Genomic DNA, 774 nt, shown 5'->3' on the forward strand with positions numbered 1-774 from the left:
TCAAAAGAGCTTGCTTGCGCATTCATCAATGGATGATCCTTGTAACCGAGATAAGCTCGATCTTCTGGCGAGATCTCTCAATTCAGACAAGCTTCTCCCAAGTTTCAACGCTACTTTTGTCTCGAAAACTAGCGCATCCTCTGTTCTCTCTGTTTTGATCGTTTCTTCCAAGAGAGAGAAGAATCCAGCAGAGTTTCTATACATCTCACACACCATCCCTACTTGACCTCCGTGCTCTAACGTGTTAACTACGGTAGCCAATGAAGCGCACGTCGTTGCTACTACTCCAGCTAAACCTGAGTCATGGCCTATAAAGCCAGAACTTACAGCAGCAATTCCGGTTAAAACCGGTCCAGAGATGGCCAAAACCCGGTTTAACTTCAAGGCCACGTTACCTAATTTCTCGTACTCCTCTGCATCTCTACTCTTAATAATCTCAACCACCTCTCTCATCTCCATCTCTAGCTCCGAGTTCCACCCGTTAGTTTCGGTTATGGGATGAATGACTTCGGGTTTTGTTTCGGGCCACCAATTCGCTGGCTTGAATTCTTGAGGGAACTTCTCGAGCATGGTACCGACAAGAGGAAGTGGGTAAGCTTTGTCTAAACAGAGCACTCTCTTTATCACTTCTTTCACGTCTGCTTCACTGATTCCATCTTCGCTCTTCTCCCTCAGAACCATCTCGATTCTGTTTCTCAGCTGCTTGAACAGCCTCGTCGCGTTCCTCTGCTCTTCCACAAGCTGCGACGGCTGAAGCTTGTTCATCAAGGCAGC

At 47.2% G+C, this 774-nt stretch overlaps 2 protein-coding genes across 2 annotated transcripts in view; both read right to left on the minus strand.

Annotated features, from left to right (window-relative positions):
- On the minus strand, positions 1-765 carry LOC104733053 (probable F-box protein At4g22030). Its single transcript, XM_010452671.1, has one exon. The coding sequence runs from the start codon at positions 763-765 to the stop codon at positions 1-3; it is 765 nt and encodes a 254-aa protein (XP_010450973.1).
- The window catches only part of LOC104731317 (probable F-box protein At4g22030), an 11,157-nt gene that overhangs the window by 7,933 nt on the left and 2,450 nt on the right, over positions 1-774 (minus strand). The window lies entirely within an intron of this gene.

Source organism: Camelina sativa, chromosome 12 (genome assembly GCF_000633955.1).
Source record: "Camelina sativa cultivar DH55 chromosome 12, Cs, whole genome shotgun sequence".
Taxonomy (NCBI): Eukaryota; Viridiplantae; Streptophyta; class Magnoliopsida; order Brassicales; family Brassicaceae; genus Camelina; species Camelina sativa.

Coding starts and splice junctions, on each gene's coding strand:
- LOC104733053 (XM_010452671.1), bottom strand. CDS start 765: ATGAACAAGCTTCAGCCGTCGCAGCTTGTGGAAGAGCAGAGGAACGCG.